The sequence below is a fragment of the Megalobrama amblycephala genome, linkage group LG17 (assembly GCF_018812025.1).
Source record: "Megalobrama amblycephala isolate DHTTF-2021 linkage group LG17, ASM1881202v1, whole genome shotgun sequence".
NCBI lineage: Eukaryota > Metazoa > Chordata > Actinopteri > Cypriniformes > Xenocyprididae > Megalobrama > Megalobrama amblycephala.
The window spans coordinates 16,239,579-16,263,796 of record NC_063060.1 but is presented as its reverse complement, the minus strand read 5'-3'; the positions used below and the strand labels follow the sequence as shown (position 1 = coordinate 16,263,796).

The 24,218-nt window shown below is 40.0% G+C and overlaps 1 protein-coding gene and 1 pseudogene across 1 annotated transcript; both read right to left on the bottom strand.

The window, feature by feature from the left end:
- Positions 1 to 3,663: 3,663 nt before the first annotated feature.
- LOC125250366 lies at positions 3,664 to 10,129 on the bottom strand. The gene is made up of 2 exons (XM_048162886.1): positions 8,935 to 10,129; positions 3,664 to 4,943 (listed from the first exon to the last, which is right to left on the bottom strand). The coding sequence occupies exons 1-2, from the start codon at positions 9,764 to 9,766 to the stop codon at positions 4,645 to 4,647; spliced, it is 1,131 nt and encodes a 376-aa protein (XP_048018843.1). The 5' UTR covers positions 9,767 to 10,129; the 3' UTR covers positions 3,664 to 4,644.
- Positions 10,130 to 10,304: 175 nt separating this feature from the next.
- On the bottom strand, positions 10,305 to 16,574 carry LOC125250368 (annotated as a pseudogene).
- Positions 16,575 to 24,218: the final 7,644 nt, after the last annotated feature.

Below are 24,218 nucleotides of genomic sequence, written 5' to 3'. Positions count from 1 at the left end.
CCTCGGTGTGGTCGTACCCTGCGGCCTGATTCTCCTCATCCCCCCTCTCCATATTCCCGCTTGTCTCCCGTGGGGAGACAAAGGGGTCGAGGAAAGACAGGACTGCAGAGTACTTCCACTTTTTCCCTGACCCTGCTGCTGACCCACTCCTCTTCTCCGTCTCCTTTCTCCTCTCCTTTAAATACGTGTCCCTCAGATTCTTCCACTTCTTTCTGCACACTTCCTCTGAATAAATACATCAACTTGTCAGCGGGAAAGTAACTTGTAAAATGCGGCGAATAAGCTCAATTTACCGGCTTTAGCTAGCTTGTAGTCTCAATATGTATATATAGCTCAAATTGAGAGCGTTTATTACAACTTACCAGATTGTCCGACCTCCTCACTCACTTTTCTCCAAGCAAGATCCTTTTTATTCCTGTTTCTGTAGTAGTATGAAGATGTATCATACAGCTCCGGGTATCCACAGACAGCCACGATGATTTTGTTGTCCATTGTTGTTTCGGATTTCTGCCGCCACTCGTAACCACGTCACTACTAGAGCAAGCTCCTGATTGGTTAACGCGGCGCGGAAATTCGCCAAAGTTCAGATTTTTTAACTTGCGCGATTCGCGTGAATCGCGTCATTCGCGCGAATCGCTCAATTCGCGCCGCTGGATGTCAATTCGCGTCTTTGCATTGACTTAACATGTAAATCACTCGCGCTTACCGCTTCATTCGCGTCCGGTGTGAACGCACCATTAGGGAGTTTTTGTTGTTGTTGTTGTTGTTGTTGTCCGTCAGAGTGGATCTAAACAGATCTATCCTCTTCCTCACACGACAGGACCTGTTAAGGCACTTCAAACTGATAAACAAAGTTTCAATCTCCCCTTTTACCAAATTTTAACCTAATCACAAATGCTTTCTTCCTAATTCTCCCAGCTCTTTCAACCAGACAACAAGCGCATTGTCGAATCATCTCGACAAGAGATTCAAGGGAAAGAGCAAAAAGAGCTGGAGGACACCCTTGTTGCAAAGACCTAGTGATAGAAAATGGTGAGGAAAGCAATTGCCCTGTGAGTACTAATGCTGTGGGATTAGAGTAAAGGACTTTAATCAAATGTATAAAACCTTTACCGAAACCCATATTTTCCAGAACAGACCACAAGAATGACCACTCCATCCTATCAAAGGCCTTCATCACATCAAGGGACATCACTGCTGAAGAAGCACCAACTGCTGCATCGATTATATGCAGGAGGCGCCTGACATTATCCACTGCCAGTCTAGACTTAATAAAACCTGTCTGATCACAATGGACTAACAAGGGCATGTGAATGCATTGGGCAAGAACCTTTGCTTAAATTTTAAATCTGAGTTTAGCAGACTTATTTATTTTTTAATGGCCTATAGTTTGCGCATTCTGTAGGATCCTTATCTTTAAAAGTCAGGTGGTATCCCCCCTAAACCAGGTGATTTATCCCTTTGCATGGCAAGGGCTGCCTCTTTCAATTCTTCTAAAGAAATGTAGTTGTCAAGTAGAATGGAAACATTTGTTGCCAGCCATGGTAACTGTAATTTTTTAAGAAAATTATTACATCTGTCATGTTCAGGCTGAAGCTCAGATTTATACAAACTGGAATAAAAGACACAAAACATCTCATTAATTTGTTGGGGTTCAGTTGTGATGATGCCCATGAGCAAAATGCTCATCTGACCTAATTTTCATAGCCAACAGATGACTAGGTCTAGACCCATGGAAATAGTATTGTTGTCTAGTTCTATGGATTAAAAACTCTGACCGTCGCTTCATTTCTTTCTTTCTTAACCCTTTAACACGTACGATCACACCGGTGTGATCAGTCTTGGCTGGCCCCAGGAGCGTACGATCACACCGGTGTGATTAGAACGTTCAGTGCATTACGTGATCAACTGCCAAATTCAAATGTGCGTGCGCGCTTTAACTGGCGCTAAACCAGAGACGGACACGCGCAGCGCTTTTCATATATCACATATATGCAGTGTTTTCAACCAAATAATGTTCATTTCAGGTTTCAGACATTTAAATACACATGAGTACTAACAAAACAATATATTTAGAGTTTGTAAAATACACAATGATGTCTATAGAAGCGGAAATAACAACCCTTTCCATTATAACTTGACCACACGTTTAATTCATATCAGACACATTGTAAAAGTAACTTAAAAGCTTACTCTATTCTTCCCCAGTTCACCGGCACACTTACTTTCATGTATTTTGGGAGAAGTGGAAAAATTCACGGGTTGTAAATCCAACAGATCCGATTCTCTGCGCGGTGCAAACATGGCGGCGCCCATCGCTCATATGGCTCAACTAACGCGATCATTATAAAGGTGTTTAAACAACAAAACACATCCACTTGCACATATTTGTCAATCGGAATATTAGATATTTCATGCTATAGTTAACAAATTTGTGAATATTTTGAATAAAAAAAGAAAAATTAAATTAAAGCAGATCATCATTCATACAGTGCTGCGGTGTGTCATGTAACAAGCAATGACGCGTAACCATGGAAACCATAAAGTGATACTGTTAGGTTTTTGCTCCTAATTCGTGCCTCATCCCAGACCTCTTATTTGGCAATTGAATGAGCAATCACTCAGCGCTGAGGGAGAATATAGTCTCATTTTATTGATAAGAAAAGAGAGAATATATAGAAAGAGTACAAGGGGTGTAGTATAGTTTCAGCCACTGAGAAAGAGAATACATCATATAGATCATGTTATAGGAATGTGATACATATAGAAAAACAAGTCTAAATATGGTCATCTATTGGTCAGGTACCCATGAGGTCCCTTAGCATCCCAAGGACCTTCTCCTAAGCAGGGACCATTCCCTGTTTCACATTTACTCCTAGTAGAGCCTTATATGGAAATGGTTCTGGTACATAGAAAACCATATGTTTAAAACATAGTATACAACTTTGACAGAGGAAAAAAAAAGGAGCCTTAGTCCACATACTTTCAATGCTGAGACCAACATAAAATCTATCAATTGCCCCTTTTGGCAATAAAATTGCCACACCCAAGTCTCAGCATTACTTTTCTCATATCCAAATATAATCACTTTCTTTACTTTCAAAATCATAACATTCTTCAGCAAACATTTCCTTCATTTTCCTTCAAAATTATTAACATTTAACAGTTCTATTCATCAAAGCATATTGAGAGGATACAAAGTTGTTCATGGCACGATTAATCAAAGCTCTAATAAATGGAATAATACAACAGATAATAAATGCCATAATTAATAGGATCACACCTATAGGAATCAAAGCAGATACAAGCATTTGTTGCCATCCTGTGAGCCATGCTAAGAACCCACTTTGATTATCAGTAACTTCTCGTTCTTGTAATTCTTGAGCAATTCTAGTCATATTTTTTAAACCCTCTGAAATTAAATGACCATCTGCATCATTCTCAGGGATATAAGTACAACAAGAGGTACCAACAATAACACAAACTCCTCCTCCTGCCGCGGTTAATTGATCTAAAACTAGCCTGTTTTGCAGGGCAGTTAAACGGAGCCCTCGGAGTTCCTGTTGAACACCAGCCAATGTGTCTCTTGTAGTATTGATAAATGAAATTAGCTCATATCTTGTAACCTCAACTTCAACTTTGAAGACTAGAGACACCTATTCCTGGAAACACTGCTTCAAAGAATCTTTCAGTATCAGTCCAGAGTCGATGTTGCTTTGGTACTGGATTATCTCTACTCAAACTACTAGTTGAACCGCGACTAGAGAGGGAGCGTTTCTTTTTCTGTTTTTGTTTTGTCATAACGTGAGGTTTGTGTGGTCTAATAACCATGGAATATTCTTCCAAAGTTACTAGAGCACATCTTCCACTCCAATCTTCTGGAAGAGTAGTGTAGACTTTATGTCCACACAGCCAAAACCAATCTTTTACAGCTCTAGTTCCCCGTGAAGCAGGAGCATATCTGTAGCAATTTTGACCTGGCACAAGTGCACAATATTTAGAACACACATCTTGAATAAAAGGATTAGCCCATCCATAAGCAATCATAGTAGATATAGGATGTGGTGTTCCTTTAGAACACTCAGTCATATTAGCTTTTGGATAATGCAAAATACACCTCATACAACAAGACATATTTTCTATCTCACTCTTTTAGGAATTACCCCCAGTCTCACTGTTCCAGTTTCTCTTTCCATACATAACAGTGAGTCTGGAATAGAGCCAATGGTTGTCACTTTAGCATGTACTTGCGTTGCAAGCATCATTATTCTACTTTTTCCACAACTCCATATTGCACTTCTATTTGGAGCCATCATTCCAGTAATGCTAACAAAAATAGGGCATTCTAATTCTTCTTCTGTCCTTGGTGATTTAACCTCTACATGTGGTCCAGAAGCACTATGTGGCATTTTGGTGCAAACATAACAGTCACCTGTTTTTCCTTCAGATTTGGCAGTGTAGTTGGCTAATCTCCACCACATGTTAGCTGCGAAGGCATGTGGTTCTTCTTCATAATGTACCCAAGTTTCATTACCAGTGCTAACAGCAGCTTGTATGTGAATAAACACATTTGTCAGCACAACCAGGTAAAATGTCAATTTAGCAATCATGGCTAGAGAGCTTCAATGATAATTATTGCTGGTTTTAGATCTCTAGCAATCTCTTTCTTCTTCTCCTCGTTGAACGTCTTGGTTCACCTTCCTTCGGATCTTTCCTTGGCTCACTGGCTTCCTTCTCCTCATTGACCAGAACGTTCCCCTGGGATGGAGCTGCTTTCAGTCGACTGGCATGGATCCACTGCGGCTGGAAGTCAGTCAGCACTCCTGTTCTCGTCACAGCAATCACCGTGGCGGGCCCCAGATATTTCGGCTCACCCAGTTTTGTGGGCTTCAGACACTTTATCAGCACCTGTTGTCCTGGAACGAAAGGATGAGTGGGTTTTTCTGCAGGAAGAGGGAGAGAGAGAGACACATCACCATTGATGCTATTCAAAGTTTTAATTAGGGAATCCACATAATCCGTGATGATCACCTCCGTGTCACCTGTGGAAAAATTGCCAGCGCGACCTCTGACCCATGGGGTCGGGAAAGGTCTACCCATAAGGATTTCAAACGGAGACATCTTTGTTGTTGCTGATGGTGACATTCTAATTTCTGTCAATACGGCAGGCAGCAGATCAACCCAATTTCTGCCTGTATCAAGACACGCTTTATTAAGACGATCTTTGATAACCCTATTCATGTTCTCAACTTGTCCACTAGATGGAGCATGAAATGGGATATGTAATCTCCAGGTAATATTAAGCTCTTTGGCTAACAACTGCGTGACTTTGGAAGTGAACGGTGTTCCATTATCACTATCGATAACCATTGGTATACCAAAACGCGGTATAATGTCCTTAGCCAGAACTTTAACTACCGTCTGTGCATTTTCTTTTCCACACGGAAAAGCTTCAGGCCATTTAGAAAATCTGTCAACAATCACAAGCAAATATTTATTATTTCCGCAAGGAGGCATATGCGTAAAATCAATTTGCAAGTGTTGGAATGGTAGCTCAGGATGTGGTAAAGCGTCATGTTTAGTTGCCTTGTGCTTGTTAGTTTGAGCACACACCAGACAAGCATCCAATATCAACAGAGTATTTCTTTGAATATTTGCTATGCAATAAGATCGATTCAACATTTGTATCACTTTCTTTTTTGACACATGTGATACACCATGATAATGTCTACATAGCATAACAATCGCAGATGCAGGTAATGCAAGTCTACCCTGTTTGTCTCTCAAGATTCCAACTTGATCTGGTTTTACTTCATTGTCTGACCAGTAAGTCAAATCAGCTTGCGTAGGGTTAGCTTGTAATATTTTAATGTCCAAATCATTAGTCAATAATGAATTCATCATAGGCACATCTGTGCCCCTTTCGCTTACATGTGGACTTAACATTACTTCTTTAGCAGCCCATTTCGCTACTTCATCTACAAATCTATTTCCTTTGGCTTCATCTGTTTCTCCTGACGTATGTCCTGCTACTTTAATAACAGCGAGTTTTGATGGTTGTTGTGCTGCATTAATGAGCTCCGCTACAATACTATGGTGAGCAATTGGCTTTCCATCTGAGGTTTTAAAATTTCTTTCTTCCCACAATTTAGCAAAATCATGTACTATGCTATACGCATATTTAGAGTCAGTGTATATATTAACACACTGATCTTTTGCCAATTGACAAGCTCTCGTTAAAGCAATTAATTCTGCAACTTGCGCTGACTTATATGGCAAAGAGTATGCCTCAATTACACGATCAGGTAATTCAACAATAGCATACCCACACAAGTATACATTATCATTTGGCTTGAAACAGGATCCATCAATATACCAATTCTTCCCCTCCTCCAGGACAGATGTAGAAACATCTGGCCTGCAGGCAGTCGAAATCTGGATTCTGTCCAGGCACTCGTGGTCATCACTCTCAAATTCACCTTGCGTCAGCAACCTGTGCAAATGTACAGTAGGGCCATGAATAACAGAAGTTGGCTTCAAAATCAAATTAGCAGTAGCTAATAATATAGCTTCATAGCCAGAGCGGCGTTGAGCAGTCATATGTTGAGTAGAAATATTACTCATAATGACTCCTACCTGATGAGAGGTATGCACTATCAATTTATGTGATAACACAATTTTTTCAGCATCTTGCACCATGATCGCCGTGGCAGCCACTGCACGCAAACAAGCAGGAAGTCCCCTGGCTACTGAATCAAGAGTTTTAGACAAATAAGCTATGGGACGAAAAGTACCCCCATGTTCCTGGGCCAGGATTGCGGCGGCTGTACCCCCACTTTCATGCACGTATAAGTGAAAGTCTTGAGAGTAATTTGGGAGGCCGAGTGCAGGAGGTTTCATGAGGGAGGATTTCAAATGTCTGAATGCTTGATCCATCTCAGCTGTCCATGTAATGTCCTCTGTGTCCCCCAGAGTAGCAGTTTGTAGGATTTTATCATACATGGAACAGTTGGGCTCCCATATTCGGAAATAATTAACTAGTCCCAGGAAGCTTTGCATCTGCTTCCGTGTCGATGGGTGCTTGAAAGTAGCAATAGCTTTCACTCTGTCAGCAGACAATTGCACTTTGCCCTGTGACAGTTCATGTCCAAGGTACTCGACCCTCCTCTGTACCCACTGTAGTTTCTCTCTTGATGCTTTGAAACCAGCCTCTGCCAAAATATTGCAGACAATTTTAGAGGCAGCAGCACACATGTCCTCAGTTGCTCCTGTGATGAGGATGTCATCTGCGTATTGAAGCAGACAGGTGTTTGGAGGAAGTTTGGCATTTTTCAGCGTTGCGTGCACTACAGCAGAGAAAACAGCCGGAGAATCCCTGAACCCTTGTGGGAGTCTTGTCCACGTTAATTGTGAATTTTCCAAGGTAAAAGCAAACAATGGCTGTGTTTGGCGATCAACAGGAATGCTGAAGAAGGCACTGGAAATATCCAGAACTGTAAAAAATGAATGTTCAGAAGGAATAGAATTAATTATAGTTTGCACATCAGGTACAATAGGAGACAATGGTGTTACCAACTCATTAACTTTTCTCAAATCTTGAGTTAAACGCCAAGAACCATTTGCTTTCTTAATTGGATTAATTGGTGTATTATAAGATGAATGAGTGTGCACCAGGATGCCTTGAGCCAGTAATTTATCAATAACAGGAAGAATACCCTCCACCTTTTCTTTTGAGAGGGGGTACTGTTTCTGATACACAGGCTTGTCTGTGATTAGCTTAGCAACATAGGGCTGGACATCAATGAATCCTGCGTCATCCTTATGGGCTGCCCACAACTTGGGGTTGACGCCCTCAATTTCCTGTTTGAGCTCAGTTGCAGAATCATCCTCAAGGAGAGCATTTCCTGTATCAACAGTGAGAGAAAAGGCTGCAGGAAAAATAAGTTGTAGAGAGTCAGCATTAAAATTAAGTTGAATACCTAATTTATGTAAGAGATCGCGTCCCAGAAGAGAAAATGGTGAACTCGGTATTATCGCAAAAGCATGCATTTTAAACAATGATGGGATATCATTAGAAGTAACCGGAAATGTTGGTGTCATTTCACATCTCACAGGTACACCATTGATTCCCACAGAGTTTACATGTTTTCCTGTAATCGAGCCCTCATAGACAAGAGAGGATAACGATGACATCGACGCCCCCGTATCTATGAGAAAAACATAGGGTTTATGGTCAACATTTAATTCAATAAATGGCAAAACAGTTGACACATTCGGATAACTCAAAGAAATCAATGAAAAATTATCAGAAGAGGGCTCAGTCGAACTCAGTCATTGTTGCCAGGAAATGGGATACACTGGATTTTGTCTGTCAGTCTTTGCAGAAGGGAGCGCAAGTGGGGGCTTTTGCTTCAAGCCACCACCAGAGCCCTTCTTCTTCTGCTTTTCTGACCTCTGCCTCAAATCCCAAGCCTTTTTCCTACAGTCACGTTCCAGATGTCCTGGCTTGCCACAATAAAAACAGCGTCTCACATTTCCAAATTGTTGTGGACGAGGATTCACAGCAGCATTCACTTGAAGCATTGCAGGAGTTTTTGCCACTGGAGACATCAAAAGCTCCAGCAGAGGAAAGCTCACGCAAGCGTCGTCCTAATTCATCAACAGAAATGGTAGTAATATTCGGAGTTGTTATACGAATTAACTGCACAGTGTCTTTGTTCATATTATTTAGGAACGTATTTAAGAACAATGGACAATTTTGTTCAATAGGAATCGCAGATTCCTCAACCCATGCATGTTTAAATCTATTAAAGAATGCAACAGGGCTTTCACCAGTTCTCTGTTTGGTATTGGCTGCATGCGAGATGTCTTGTTTAGCAGAAGACACTTTTAACAAAAAAGCAGTCAATTGCTTGAAAAAATCTTTAAGTTTACCTGAGCTGGCCCAAATCCAATCACCTGCTTCGTCCTCATCTTCCTCCGAATCAGTAATTAGAAGCACTCGTGAAGGTTTAGACAAATCAAGGGGCTTCGAATCTCCAGCTTTCTGAGATACAACACGACGAACAGGCGGTGTATCGTAGATGGGGTTTAAATAATAAACTTCTTCAATCATTTCCTCCTCTGTGATTTCCGCAGGCAGTGTTTTAGTCAAAATAAAACGATAATCTCGCCCCGTCAATTGACTGTAGGCAGTTAACCGTTGCAGCACTGCCACAAATTGATGTGGTGACTTAGCCGGATCAGGCAGATCTTTGCAAATAGCCACTGCCTCCGTAACACTCAGAGGAGTAATTTTGTAACCATCTGGAAGCTGTACAAACGGAAAAACTTCAGTTGTGGACGGCAACTGCGGATACAATCGATTGGTCAAGGGCTTTGGAATTTCAGCAGAAACAACACATTCATATGGGGGAAGAGACGTATCAGGTTTCAACTGAGACTGAGAGAGAGAGCTGTCTTGTTTTTTCAACTCTGGACCCTTATCCCAATAAGTTTTCATCTTCATCCAAACTTTATACGCATCTTTCATATAATCAATTGGCCATCCTGGGTCACCCCAAGAACCAAAGATCATATCTTTTGCAGCACGCATATCTTCATCTTTAAAAGAACCATCGCGGGGAAACGGATCTAATTGTATTTTCCCTTCTGACCATCCCGCGAGATTAGAGAGATAGGGTTCTGTAAAAAACGCTTTATTATTGCGATTCATGAAATCCCTCGGGGTTTCCCCCATCAACGGTCGACTAATCGTTTCACCCATTTAAAACAGCCAACAAAGATCTCTCCTTTGCTTAAAGAAAAGCCTTACAATTTCAGAAAATGGCCAAACAAAATACAAATTAAAGTCTGCAGCTTTATATTAACTTTTTTGTATTTTTGGCAAAAAGAAAAATTTTAAATTCAGTATTATTCATTCAACTGCCAACAAGAACCTGAGGATATCATCATGAAATGGACTAAGAGAGAGAGAAAAATTTTCAACTCAAACTCATCTATTCCCTTCCCACGTATATAATCCGTAAGGATAACACCAAAAAATGAAAGGGTGATCAATCCTCTTTCACTCTTCCCGCATTTATCTAAATACGAGGATATCCACTTTTAACAAATATGAAAAAGTGCAGCACAAAAATACAAGGATCAATTTCTCAACAGACAGTAAGATGCATTTAAGCATTTTATTTCTTACCTGTCTGGAGAAATCCCGGACGAGCACCCAAATTGTTAGGTTTTTGCTCCTAATTCGTGCCTCATCCCAGACCTCTTATTTGGCAATTGAATGAGCAATCACTCAGCGCTGAGGGAGAATATAGTCTCATTTTATTGATAAGAAAAGAGAGAATATATAGAAAGAGTACAAGGGGTGTAGTATAGTTTCAGCCAATGAGAAAGAGAATACATCATATAGATCATGTTATAGGAATGTGATACATATAGAAAAACCAGTCTAAATATGGTCATCTATTGGTCAGGTACCCATGAGGTCCCTTAGCATCCCAAGGACCTTCTCCTAAGCAGGGACCATTCCCTGTTTCACATTTACTCCTAGTAGAGCCTTATATGGAAATGGTTCTGGTACATAGAAAACCATATGTTTAAAACATAGTATACAACTTTGACAGAGGAAAAAAAAAAAGGAGCCTTAGTCCACATACTTTCAATGCTGAGACCAACATAAAATCTATCAGATACGTTCTAAATAACGGTCGCCTTAAAAAACTCACGCTGGAATATTTGAAACTTACGTGCGAAAGGGTTAACAAAGACATGTTCTACTGCTATTTGTGAAGAGTAATTACTCTGTAAGGTGGAATCTAGTATAACAAAGTCTGCTTCAAGAGCTTGCAATTTGGCAGATCTGGCTTTGCACAAATTGGAAGAAAACAGTATAGCATTGCTCCGTATAAAACCTTTTATCACCTCCCATACTATTATGGGGTCCTCAACTGATCCTACATTAAACTTCAAAAAATTCTCTAATTGAGATAGGAATTGTGACTTATAGTCATCATTCACCAATAGGGAAGAATTGAAGTGCCACCTAGTGGCTCGCTTGGATAAACCACCCAGAGTAGCGCAGCACCATATTCCTTTGTGGTCTGATAGGCAATAAAACAGCATGATCAATTTTCTGGAAAAGTAAAGAAGACAAAAACAAGAAATCTATCCTTGAAAACGTTTTATGTCTGGATGAGAAGAAAGTATAATCTTTTGATGAGGGATTGAGAGACTGCCATATATCTTAAATATATCTACATATGTACTAGCCCACGAATGTAAGGCAGCAGTAGCTATTCCTGCTCCCTGGAAGCAGTTGAACATGACTGATCAAGGTTAACGTCCAATACTGCGTTCATGTCTGCTCCTACTATGAATGAATGATCAGTCAGATCTAACATCCTTTGTGTTAATGTATCATAAAAGCAATTATCAAATGTATTTGGTGCATAGATAGATATAAGAGCAACCTTTTTGCAATACAATTCAACTTTTGCAATAACAATTCTGCCTGCATCATCTGCCCATAAATCAAACACCTTCATTTTAAGATTATCTGCAAACAATGCCCCTTTGGATTTTGTACTAGCCGTAGAGGAAGCAATAGTGTGATAATATTTATTAGCGGTACGACCAGAATCTTTACTTAACTGCTCCGTTTATGTGGTACATTCAGCCCATCGCAATTCCATACTAGAATAGATAAATTACCCATGATCATCATGTACAGTTCTCATAGCAGCCCCTGGCAGTCTAAATAATAGGCCTAACCATTTTTTTGGCAATAGCTACATTCAATGAAGTTGCAATTAAGGTTTCCAAGGCATGATTCTCGCCTCACCAATCATTACAGAGCACCGTGAACATTGGCCAATAATACAGTTCTTATATGAGCTAGAGTTCAAACACAATATGTGAACTATAGCACTAAAGAGTTTTAAAAAGAACACATACTGTAACAAAGAGCAATGCAATAAGAATGCATAGAAAATTTAAGATGATAAGATGAATTCTCAAAAAACTTGTTTTATTATTTTTGTTGTTTGCAGTGGGTGAATGGGAATATGTGTGTATATGTCTCTGTGTTTTTTGTGGGTGTGTTTGTGTGCACTTGCTGATTTTGATAAATATATTGTGTGCTATAGCATCAGGGCATCAGTGTGTGTGTGTTACTGTGTATGTACTCATTTCACATTCGCTGTTTCTGTTTTTCACTAAAGCTAATGTAAAAGTGAATGACAGTTTATGATCACAATATTGAAGACAAAAAATCAGATAAACAATATTAATTAATTAAAATATTATTAAAATTGTAATTAATTTTATTAAGACCTAATGTCCATTGTGATGGACATCAAACTAAAAAAAAAAAAAATCCTGTGTTTTTCGGCTCTGAAAGATCTTCAAATTAACTTTGAATATTATCACTTGATACTATTAAGATTATAATAGGTGCAATTTGATGATGCTGACATGAACATAAATCTGCATAAATCTCCTGCTAGTTTGTTAGCCATGCCTGTCTTTTGTGATGCCTGAAGCTCAATCATATTAAGTTATGGGTCATACTTTCATTGGTAGATCAGGGGCCACTCAGTGACCAGGCAATATAAAAACAAAAATCTTATTGGTTTAAACAAAAATCCATGTGGTCCATTCCAATGGACGCAGGGTCTGAAGGGGTTAAAGTGAATTTTAATGCACAACCATAGAGGTAAAAATAATAAAGTGTTTAAAATGGTGGACTACATGTTAAAAAATATATATTTAAAAGAATATTTTATTGTCTGGGGTCCAAACATCTAAGTGTGCACCATAGACGAATGGCCCGACTGCACAGAGCTCCGCAATTGAAGATAAATGAGTTCCGCATTTATGTAGGCATGAAAAGGCAGCTAAATTGATATCTGAAAAGATGGATACATAGTGATGATGTGAGTAATGATACATCTCTGTTCTGTTTTATTCATTTGGAAAACAGTGAGTCAATTCATTAATTTACCTTAATTATTATTTATGGAACAGGGACTAGATAAGGGACTAAACAGACAGCCTATCTAATGTTAACCTGTGGTAGTTTTCTAATCTGGTTAAAAATTATATCAAATCGACCTACTTTTGAGGAGAAAGAGAATATCTGCAAACAGTTTATAAGTATACATAAAGTTTGTGTTTTGTTCTTTTTACACATTTTTCTTTAAAATATTACACATAAATAATTGACACATTCAAAACTTTTACACATTTGTCTACAAAACTTCTGGATTTATATATTTTTCTCATTTAACTGGTAAAATAAAAATCTGATTTATTGGGAACAGCAATTCTTTGAAATGAAAGTAAATTGTTCACCTATTGATTTTAAAGTGCAAAAAAAGTAGAATTTTATTGATTTTTACACTTAATTATTATAGGGGGTCTCTTTAAAACTATCCTATAGGGGGCAGAAAAGTTCCTGTTACTCACTTAGGTGTATTTTATGAACTTGATGTGACTTTATAACATTGTCATTTACTGTTGGTTCAATGTTACGATTTACATTTAGGTTTAAGTTTCAATTGAAAGAGTGCAATATGTCAATTTTCATTCAAGTTTTTTATTTATCAATTATGATTAATCCATGTACTGCAAAGCCATGTCTTTTATTGCTTTGAATATGAAGTATAAAACATACAATTTTACACAAGTTGAAGGCACTGTATGGTGACATGTCTGATGACTTTTTTTTTGACTCAACAGTAGATCTCTGAAGGCTCTGACAGGAACCTCTGCTGTTCAGAGGAACTACTCAACTCTCAAATTATTTACAATAGTACAATTATTCATTTTCACATCCTTCGGAAAGCAATATCGCCAGATGCTAATGTTGATGGATGGAGACGCCACTGGATTCAGCCCGCAGACACACAGATGAACAGATGACACTTCTGGAGTGACACTTTGAACGAATGAAACAGAAATGAGTTATGTTGCCTAAATTCATTAGACTTAGAACAGGTGTGAACGTTTTTCATTTTTAGGTGTAAATTACGAAGTGACTTTGAAGAGCTGCAGGAAACTACATAGAGTTCAATATTCTCATAACATATTTGTCATTTACCATCAGTACTTCTGGATGTTTCCATCTCAGTACTTTGGTCCTTCATTTCATCCTGAGCTCTTGTTTTTGGTGGATTTTTTTCCTCAAACAGAAAGATTTTCTGAACCGATGACACTTCTGGAGTGGCTGTGACCGGTTTTACACCTGAAACAAAAAACAGAAATTAATTTACTTGCTTAAATTCATAACTTTTAGAACAGGTAAGATGTTCAAAATAAAATAAAAATCTTAAATAGTTTCTAGCTCATGGCTCAGTACCTAAAACCATGTGTGGTTAACAATCCTTTCCAGATCAGGCCGATGCTCAGGCTTCTGCTGCAGAAGAGAGCAGATCAAATGGCAGCAATCTGTGCAGAAAGATGGAGAGACGTCTGATTATTACCGTAAACTTTACATCTGCTCTACTGAATCCTTCTTCTAAGATCTTCAGGTCAGAAAGCTGACAAATTCCTGCATGAAACGGCCATCTCCTATAAAGCCTATGTAGTTTAGCATTAGAATTGTACTTGTACAAATCACCTTCTGTCAAGCCAGGTTTGTACCAGGTGTTCATATTGATCCTGTACAGGTCGAAAGTATCTGGAAAGTGTCCGCACAGCATTCTGAACAAGAGGATTCCCAGAGTCCAGACTGTCACCGGCTTTGCATGAAACTCGCCCTTCATCCTGTACTCGGGAGGGCAATACATCATTGTGCCTGGAGGAAAGAGAGTTTGTCCCATGTGTGAGTCTCTACCGCAGCATGAGTTCACTGATTCACAAGAGTTTTGAGAACTAATACACACCACAGAATCTTGTGTAGGCAGATTCCGTGAGGAGATCGCCGCATCCAAAGTCAATGAGTTTGACTTCGAGGTTATCAAAGTCTATCAGCAGGTTCTCTAATTTTATGTCCCCATGGTAAACCCCACGGCGACAGCACTCATCAGCGGCTAGTGTTGCCCCCCACATGATGAAGCGCGCAAACTTTGATGCTGCCGCCGTTGCTTTCCACAAAACAAGACACATCCATGCTGTCCGAGAAACGCTCGAGGACCATGATGTAGAAGTCCTGCTGGTCCTGCCAGTCCAGCAGCTTTATGATGTCCATCGCTGGACCTTTATTGGCCAGGATTGTCAGAGCGACTTCTTTGGGAAGGGGCTTGGGATGATCAGGCTAGAAGAAAGAAACATTATATGATGTTAGATGGTTTTAAATAGAGATGTAACTCAGTCTTGAGTGAGTTTGTCAATTGAAAAAATCACTTATACTCACAATGCTGATACATTCCGTGTGTTTTGTCTTTTTGACAAATTTTACTGCTACCTGATGGACAAAACAAAAAGCAGTTAATGTGTGTTGAGGTTGTATCATAAATTCCCAGCGAGAATTAAAATTTTAACAGATCAAAAGCCCTAAATAGTGAATATATGAGTAGTAATATGATGGTGCTTGTGTCAAAATGATTTATGGCTTTTTGATTGATGATATGACAGGTGTGACCTTTATTTGCCCTTCCGTTTCCGGACTTTGTTTATGGCAGGAAGTGTGACCATCTGTTTCTGGACTGTGTTTATGAGTGTCATATGTTTTTATGTTCAGGAAGTGGAATGGTGTTTATACAGATGGTGGGCAATCTGACGATTGCACTTTGACGCTACGATATCCGCATTCCAGCTCGTGTCTATATAAATAATGCTTGGGCTTCGGCTGAAACAGAAAAATGCGGCGAAACATGTCTGGTTTGTACTCACCTAAAAACCCTCAGCCAGAATGGTGCAAAGAGATGATGGAAAGTCTGACTTTGGCTCCGAGAAAGGCGTACGGACATGTCCAATTGACAAAATTTCTTCATGACAATAAGGAGTATGCGAAAGGTGAATTTTTGCTGAATAGTAACCGTGCATTCGGTTACATATTGCATAAAGCGGGTCGGGTCGTTACGCTCTACACATCTGACAACAGAGATGATTTTATACCGGGAGAAGACCCGTGCCTTGTATTACCGGATAAAGACTGGACTTTATTTTATACACGTGTCTGGAAAGATCTGAATGATTGTAGAGAAGAACCTTTGTACATCGCAGAGTGGGATGGGATAACTCCGAATGTCCGCTTCTGAGTGGTCGGTGATCATTCTAATAAGAAACAGGATGAGTGTGTCTACATATTCTGTTGCAATGACAAGACAAAACTCGGTGACCGCTCAGGAGCTGTCTCGCATATTGAACATAATGATATGTATGAGATGCAAGTTTTGTTCAAATGGTGTGATCTGGCTCAGCTGAGTTCCCTTTTCTCAATCATAAACAAAATGTTCAAATGGTGTGACATGCATGATGGGTACAACAGAATTAAAGTGCAGCTGTTCCACCCCGAGAGATGCGCACGCGGCAGTACGTATGCTCTGCCGTCCCCGCCCATTCACTACACCCATAAAGAGAGCGGTAAGGTTGGACCTCCCCTCAGAACATCTTTATAAGCCATGTCTCAAGACGTCGCTTCAGAGCGGGGTCACAACAGTAGTTGTGGAGTCTCTTTCAACCGAACTCTTGACCCAGCTGATGATAATGCTACTGATCATATGTTGACAGATGAACCTACGCCATCTGATGACAATAAAGGATGGTTAGATAAATTCTGCACTGAGCTTGGATATCGCAATCTGACTTTCCTAACTGGCCTGTGTGATAGTAGCCCTACATCTACCAATAAGAATTTCGACACCACAGATGGTTGCTTCTCTGCCATTGGATTCAGAATCATTAAAGTCACGATCGCTGTACTACTGCAACATCTCATCAGCGATAAGCAAAAGGATGAGTGCGATGGCTGCGCGATAAATCATCCAAGCCAGCTTCAACATTCCTGCCTGTTTGAGCCCCCCGCATTCTTCTTCGACACCCACTTTGACGAACTGACCCAAAAACTGTTCAAACCTGATCTTCGGACCATTATAGCCTACGCCCTACAACGGTCTGGCTTAAAATCACACCCTCAACGAATTCAAGGAATGGCCGGAGCTATTCTGCATGAATTAAAAGACGAACCATTCATCACTGCAAAACTACAAGAAATCAGAGACAAACTTCTGGACAAATCCTGCGAGAAAGTTGTGCACGACACCGTCGATCTCTGGCAAGGTTTCTCAATTTTGAATGGAGAGTGAGCAAGACCCCACCACCACCATGGGTGCTGTATGTAGCCAAAGGAACCTCATAGATAATTTGTTTAAAGGCCATTACAGAAGACAAATGATTGCGTTATTGGAAAATTTGATCGATGAAGCCCTCGATACGTATGATGATCCTACTTATGAAGACGATGAGGATGATTCCTCCCGCGAAGCAAAATTCAGGAAATACTGTGAACAAATAAGGGGGCTATCTCTTTCATGGGAGGATTTGAAAAACATATGTGTTAAAGGGACTGTACCATATTGCGATATGATACGAAATGTTCTGGAAGTGATGACTCAAAGTACTGAATGCTTTCGCATCAGTGACATCCTCTGTATCTACACGTATGTAACAGATGTTTGTGTGGAACTTGCTAGATTCCATAATGTCGATTCTGTCACCATCAGTGATATTGTTGAAACAACGGGGAACTATGTCCTAGACCATGACTGGAAGTCATGCCGTGAATTTCTTTTCTGGCTAGACTATCACTAATCTTTTTACTTTCTTACTTAGAGCATGGGGTCATCTTATATCATTATAGCGGTTTACTTAGTGTGTAGAGCATTTCGATGTATTCTTATTTAGAGTGTACTGTCATTATGTAATCCTATTTTTCAATTTATTCTTTTATTATCTATGGTATGCTGTCATTATGTAATCCTATTTCAATTTATTACCTATGGCATGTTGTCATTATGTATCCTGTTTTTTAATATTTTTCATTTTTAATAAAAGATTGATTCTCCCCTTTTTTATGTCTTATTCTTGTGTGAGGGTTGAAATGGCAATATGTCGGAGCTCATGAAAAAAGCTTATTACACACCATCCAACCCCGGCTCTTTGGGTGGTAAAAAGCGATTAAAAGAGTCTGTCATGAAGGATAGTGGAGTACGTCTAACCGATAAAGAGGTTTCGGATTGGTTGGCCGGGGAGGATGCTTACACATTACACAGAGCCGCTCCTATAAAATACAAACGCAATAGAGTCATCGTGTACGGAGTGGATACCCAGTTCCAAGCGGATCTCGTTGACATGTCGGCCTATTCCAAAGACAATGATAATAATAAATATCTGCTAACATGCATCGATGTATTTAGCAAGTATGCATGGGCTCGTGTGTTAAAGAATAAGAGTGGGCTTGAAGTAACTAAAGCGTTTGAGTCTATACTCCAAGATGGTCGCGTACCTCAGAAATTGCAGACGGATCAGGGGGCTGAGTTTTTCAACAAACATTTTCAAGATGTGATGAAAAAGCATGACATTAATCATTTTGCTACAGCTACTGATTTGAAAGCCAGCTTCGTTGAACAATTTAATAGAACGCTAAAAAGTCGAATGTGGCGATATTTAACGGCTACAAATTCCCGGCGTTACATAGACGTTTTACAAGATATTTTGCAGGGCTACAACACCAGTTATCATCGTAGTATTAGGATGAGACCGGTGGACGTCAACAAAGAAAATGAGGGCCTGGTGTTTCAAAATCTGTACGGGGATATAAAGAAGAATGAAAAAGCAGTATTTAAATATAAAGTTGGAGACGTTGTTCGAATTTCTAAAGTGAGAGGACCATTCACCAAAGGATACGAACAGAACTACACAGAAGAATTTTTCACAATATCCTCATGTATTCCGCGCCAACCTCCTGTTTACAGACTGTCTGATTATGATGGTGAGATCATCGAGGGAGTTTTTTATGAAAAAGAGTTACAAAAAATAATCGTGAGCAAAAACAAAGCCTTTAAGGTAGAAAAGATTTTAGGGGAGAAAAAACAGGGGAGAGCTACTCTTGTCTTAGTGAAATGGTTAGGATGGCCATCGAAATTTAATAGTTATGTAGACAAAAAAACTCTGGTGGACTTGCAATAGCCTTAAAACACTTGAACACATACAGGAATTGATCATTTGAGTAAACGGGGGTACCATGGGCGACGACGGATTCTACGTTACGCTGCCGTGCAACGCTTCTTTGTCGGTTTATCCGGAAAATCGTATCTCTAGTTACAGAACAAGGTTAGTGAGTCCTATAAACTTGAAAGGTAAATGGGAGGTAGCGCTTGTTGAAATTGAATATCCTAAAAGTTGGTACTCCTTTAATGATTAAGATGGAAATTTCACCCTACACACCGCCCCCGCGCCAGGACCGAAACATACCCAAACTACCCCAGGACCATTCCCGGTTAAAGATTCATCAAAGTTTTTTGTATCAAGGAGGGTACAAATAGACGGCGGGTACTACGCAAACGTTCGTGAAGTGATCCGTGCGATAAGTAACGTTCTCGTACCGACGGCTGTATTGGGTCATGATTCTTTAAAAAACAAAATGTATATGGTTGCGAAACGTTTCAGTATCCTTCTTTGGGAAACTCGCCGCTATTTTAGGAGTGAATCCGGATGATGCTATCGGCCGTTCGGCCTACCATAAAGATGCTGATTTTACAAAGAGCCAAACTACATTTGCTCCTCATCAAACCGATATCAACGGCGGTTTCTATACTATGTACGTTTACACCGACATTATCCAATATCAATCGGTCGGCGATTCGTATGTCCCCCTTTTGAGATGCGTACATATAACGGGCGAGAACAATGATATCGTCAGTGTTAGATACGACAAACCACATTACGCATCGGTCAACAAGGAGCTCATCACAGATATTACCATCGAACTGAAGGACGACCAAAACCGTGAAATACCATTTTCTTACGGCAAAGTCATCGTAAAACTACACTTTAAACCGTCGAAACAATCCATTTTTTAAAAAATGGCATATTACAACACCCGCGGGATGGATGCTACGGATTATGTTAACTATTACCAAAATCAGGCCGTGGTCTACCGGGGTATTCAGGAGGTGGCGTCATGTACGGGGCGGGGTTAGGGGGGTTGTTTAGAGGATTGTTTAGGATGGCCATACCGCTGTTGAAAAGGGGGTTCAGTATTGCTAAACCCCACCTAAAATCGGCTGCTAAAAATATAGTATCCGACGTCGTCTCAAACGCGTTGTCCACCGCATGTCAGGAGAGTGCATCAAGTCTGAGCTGGACTTATTTACGGTCCCTCTGACGCAGACAGTTATTGAGAAAAGTAGCTATTTAGAAGTACCTCCTTTATCGGCTATATCGGACTCTTCACCTTTGGAGTTTTTTATAGCGGGGAATGGCGACGATTATGTTGACCTAAATAACACGCTGTTGTATCTACGTCTTAAAATCACGAAACCTAACGGCGAAGATTTACCAGCTGATGCCAAGGTTGGTCTGATAAATTACCCTGGAGCTACTATATTTTCACAAGTCGATGTGAGCCTGGGTGATCGTTTGATATCTCAGAGTTCTAGCACGTATCCTTACCGATGTATCATCGAGAGTCTGATCAACTACAGTAAAGATGCGCTGGAATCGCTTTTCTCCGCCGGCTTGTTTTACAAAGACACAGCTGGTCATATGGACGCGACTGACCCCGGCGGACGCAATCAGGGGCTGGCAAAGAGGGCCGCCTACACAGCGGACAGCAGAGTGGTGGAACTGTTGGCCCCCATTCACAGTGATATTTTCTTTCAAGAAAAACTGATGCTGAATAACATCAACATTAAACTGAGAATGATCAGAGCCAAAGACGAATTCTGTCTGATGAGGGACGGCGATGTGGCGTACAAATTAAATATTATGTCAGCGAGCCTATTTGTCAAGAAAGTCTCCGTATCACCCCCTGTGAGACTGGGTCATGCCCAAGCCTTGCTATCGACTACCGCAAAGTATCCCATAGATTGTGTTTGTCTAAAAAAATTTTCCATACCAGCAGGGTCCCGTGTTTCGAATCAAGAAAATTTGTTTTTAGGAACGCTACCAAAATCTATCATCCTGGCTATGGTCGATAACGATGCATTCACAGGTGCATACAATAAAAACCCTTTCGCTTTCAAACATTACAATTTGGAGTTCCTAGCAGTCTACGTCGATGGACAGCAATTTCCTGCCAAACCGCTACAACCGAATTTTGAATCTAGGTCCGCTGTACGAGAATTTTATCAACTGGCTATGGCCTCTGGAAGACATCTTAAAAACCAAGCACTCTGTATTGACAGGGATGACTTTCTGAATGGATACACACTTTACGCCTTCAACCTCACACCTGATTGCGGTCAGCACATATCGCTCATTAAGTCTGGCAACATCAGACTCGAGGCACGCTTCCTACAACCGCTGCCTCAGACTATTAATTTATTAATCTACGCAGTGTTCGATAGTATCATTGAACTCTCTAACCGCAGACAGGTGCTGGTCGATTACTATTGAAATGAATACAGTACAGCTCACCGGTATCATGGACAAAATATCATGCGGCATTCATTTTCTTGGGGAACTCCCGAGCGATCAACTACCTGAAACACCATTAAGGAACTCACCATCCGCATCAATTATTAACACACACCCCGCGTTGCTACCAGGCGAACATTGGCTGGCTGTTTATTTACATGGCGACGGTACCGGCTATTTTTTCGACAGTTTTGGAAATCCCCCCAACAGCGACTGGTTTCCAGGAGCCATCAAAAACTTTCTGCTAACCAATGCGTCTGAAGTAGTATATTCATCCAGACGTGTGCAGGATTTCGCATCGGATACTTGTGGACAACACTGTGTGTTTTTTCTGTATCATATGATCAACGGATGTAGCTATAACGGCGTGTTGAGGCTGTATAGCGACGATTATATTAAAAATGATAAAATGGTGGCATACTTTGTGAAAAGATTAAAACCGAATGAGTGTAATGAAAAATTATCATGCATTCAGTGTGCACAAAAGTGTAATACTTATATGAATCATGTTTGAGTTTTCAATTTACTTTGATTAAAAAATAAAGACTGTTAAAATTGAAATCTTTTTATTGTGTTTTTATTTCAAATTTAATCAATACATATACACATAATTTCATGAAACAAAAATATTCACAATCATGTTAAAATTTTAACCATTGACTTTGACCGGTAGCCGGTGATATAAGCACATGACCTTCTGAAGCAGCCGACCTATGTACTTTTTTTCTTTTTGGTTTTTTAGAAGACGATTTACGCTGTACTGTAACAATATCAGTACTTTTTACTTTTTTTGAAGGACTTTCATATTCCGGTGTAGCAGTATCAGGTCTTTTTAAAGAATTAATTGCCCGTCTAACATTATGATTCGGCACAGTAGAAAACGGAATGTTTAACTCGGCAAATGATTGTAGAAACTCCAACCATCCTGGCGGTCTTCTGTCATCCCGAATCTTTTGTGGAGCTGTAACATTCTTTAACAAGTCGAGCATGTGTGAACCAGGTATGGCTTTTCCCCTGAACACAAACTCCCCCGATGCATTCCATGCACTCAGTCCTTTAGCTTTAGACATTTTGTCTAATATGTATCTACTGTTATTCACACTTCTTGACGGTACATTCTTCAGAACTTCACTCACAATGTCATCTGCACCGCTGTTGTCTTCAGGTGTACTTGTTGGTCGTTCGCCTTTATGGGGTGGTTCAGAAATGGGTAGTGACAATGTTAAAACGTTACTCTCCCGTTCGCCTTGTTTAACGATCGTCAAAAAACGGGTCAGGATGTTCGCATAGAGTTTGGCTTTTTCGTATTGATTCAAATCAGACTTGAGTAAGATTTTCCTTATGGAAGTATCCAGATCGTTCTCTACAACCTGTTGAATATTTTCACGAACATTCTCATTTTTCAGCTTTTCCAGCTGATGTTGCGGGACTAAATACATTTTCTCAGCATACTCCATCCTCAACCGCGTCTAGATGATATCAAGCTGGAAATAAAGGGTACTGCTACGCTAAGGAGCGGTAAAAGAAATCCTCCAGTCTGATTGAAGACTCGCTTCTTGGCAGATAGGCCGATTTTTTTATTGATGACAAATGTAATTTCCTTTTTTCTCCTTTTAAGTTTTTGGTACTGTCTCCGGTTTATAGGAATCGTACCATAGAGAATGTTAAGAGCCACTTCGCACAATGTTAAAATGAGTTCGTCGGACGCCGATTGTAAAATAAGCCGGCGTTGTTTAGGCGTAGCTTTATGTATCAGTTTTAACAGCGGTAGATGTTTACAAAGTCTGGCAGACATGACGCTCGATCACGTTCTTCTTTTTTTCAGGAGATAAACCACTTGGCGGTCTGAAAGCAAGCCTGTTCTGAGACGGTATTGTTCAGGAGTTTTTGCTTTATAGTCTATCATTAAATATCCAAAAGGCCTGCTGGTAGCGTCTTGATAACACTCCATAAAGTATTTTGCATTTCCAGGATACATTTGACGTCCTAGCACCGCTACTTGATTGGCATCCCGAGGGTTTTTAAACAAAATCATATAATTTGTGTTTAAGCTAATGGTTCTACTGGTTTTGCCTTGAGCGAATAAATTTTGTACGATATAAATAGCGCTGAGATTACGATGATGTACAAATTTAGTAAAAACCTTTTCGACCTGTTTGTTCTCACCCGCTTCGTTCATTAGATCGTCCAGAATCAAAAGATTTGTTTTGGTCACAGGTAATAAATCATCATCATTGAGACTCTCAGGTATTCCTTCCACAAATTTAATGGGGTACAATTTCAGTAATTCATCATACAAGGGTTGCCAACAACTGTAAATATATATAATGTTTTCAATTTTTTTAGAAATCATTTTCATTACATTTTCCAGCAGACTTTTTACAAAATAACTTTTCCCCGAATTTGAAGGACCGCTGATTACAGCGGAAAATGGATGCTGAAGTCTGAAATCAAAATCAGATGCATCCCGATGGCCCCTATGCACCGTCAAATCAGTAGCCATAAGGAAGAGTGGTGAAATCGGACAAAAGTCGACGTTTATTATACACCACCTTAAACCTTTTAACGACTGATTTGTTGTGCAGTGTGAGAGTCTTTTTATTCCTCACAATGTTTTCGGTGTGGGCCAGGAT